General features: G+C 50.7%; 1 protein-coding gene across 1 annotated transcript; it reads right to left on the bottom strand.

Moving 5' to 3' along the window:
* Nucleotides 1-226: 226 nt before the first annotated feature.
* Nucleotides 227-466, bottom strand: Pmar_PMAR015756 (hypothetical protein; the record flags this gene model as incomplete). Its single annotated transcript, XM_002775013.1, has 1 exon — nucleotides 227-466. A coding segment is annotated over one exon (240 nt), but the record flags the coding sequence as incomplete, so codon positions are not given.
* Between the last annotated feature and the right edge of the window lie 1,133 nt (nucleotides 467-1,599).

Below are 1,599 nucleotides of genomic sequence, written 5' to 3'. Positions count from 1 at the left end.
TATCTGTACCTTGTGGGCATGCACACCCAACGGTGATCCATTGGGGTGCAGTGGACGTCTTGCTCTTCCTCACACGTATCCTTACCATATCAGGTTGGAAGGCTATGTCCTCACACCTGAGACTTGAGGCTTCCCGTATTCTCAGTAGAGCACATATGCTGACCAGGATACATACTGTACTACTCGTTCGGCGAGATCTTGGAGTTAAGCGCGAAACAGTCTTCACCTGTTCGGCGGTGAGTGTGCAGGCTCGTTGGGGAGGTGCCTTGCCCTTGATCTTGTCAACTGCTTGTTTAGCGAGTCTGATGATTTCTTCCTCCATGACTGTCATGAGTCTCGCTCGGGGGTGTAGTCTGTTCATGACCAGCAAGGTTCCGATGTATTTCTTGATAGTACTGCCGGCATAACCCTTGCGGGTCTTTTCGGAGTTGGCTTCACAGAGAAAGGCCGCGTAGCGGACTAGCATGTGTGGTTCCAATGGGAATGCTTCTTCTGGGGAAGATCCGTTGTGTGACACGAACACTTCGTATCCGCGTTTGATTGATGCATATTGTTGTTGCGTACTATCGGCCCTGGCTTTGATCAGGAAATCCAGCATTTTTCTATCTCCTATCCGCTTATCACTGCTTGTGGTTGATCCACATCGGCATAGTACGGAGTCGGACTCCTTTTCCGTACGTGGCTGACGTCGGGACGGTTCGTGAGTAGTATTCGTCAGCAGGGCATCCGCCTTCCGCTTGAGTGATTGTAGGACCCACGTTGGAACTGCCATGTATAGCGGTGGACACAGAATGTATACTAGCAAGTCGAATTATCACTTGTTTCCCCCCATTTGTCAAGCTACTTCTAACGGTATACTTCGAACTCAACGTGTTTCGAGATCGGAAACGTGATAGTAACGGAAACACTATATCATATCATATGATTCATATGCCATATAGCCTGTATGGGCCATAGTTCATCGTGGGAGACTCTGAAGTAGAAGGGCCATGTCAACCTCGGTCATCGTAGACCCCTTCATATACTCTCTGGCCTGTTGAGGCGAGTGCATCCTCGACAGATCATCGGCCAACCAGTTGGACTTGCTGTCGAGGTGAAAGGCCCGGAGACCTCTCCCATAGCGCCAGGCCCTCGAAATTTGGAGCATGACTGCCTTCATTCGGGGTGATTTGCAAGACAGTGCGTTGAGAGAATCGACGCATGCCTTATTGTCGCACAAAAATATAGCAGGCCGGTCGTTTGGCGCCAATAGACAGCAACAGTAGCACGCCAACAGCTCCAGGGGTGCCATGTCCCGATGGCTCCACTTAACTGCGTTTGCCGGCTGAATAAGATCCGACAATGGCGAATTGAGGGGGTCTGGTAGCTGCATCATAAACCAGTATGCGCGACCGCCGGTAATTACTGTGCCTGCGATCCCTGTGCAGCAAGCGTCAGAGACACATACAGTAACTCGATCGACATCGAAATCCTCGTCTAGGGAGTATCCTATGAGAAAAGTAGCTGGAATTCTCGATAAGTAACCCCCGTTATTTTCGGAGGTGCCAGCATCACCGTAGGCAATAGCCGTTCGAAATATCTCCAAGTCGGGGATCGCGG

The sequence above is a fragment of the Perkinsus marinus genome (assembly GCF_000006405.1).
Source record: "Perkinsus marinus ATCC 50983 genomic scaffold scf_1104296957108, whole genome shotgun sequence".
NCBI classification, from domain to species: Eukaryota; Perkinsozoa; order Perkinsida; family Perkinsidae; genus Perkinsus; species Perkinsus marinus.
The sequence above is the reverse complement of the archived record's forward strand: the minus strand, read 5'-3'. Positions and strand labels throughout refer to the sequence as shown.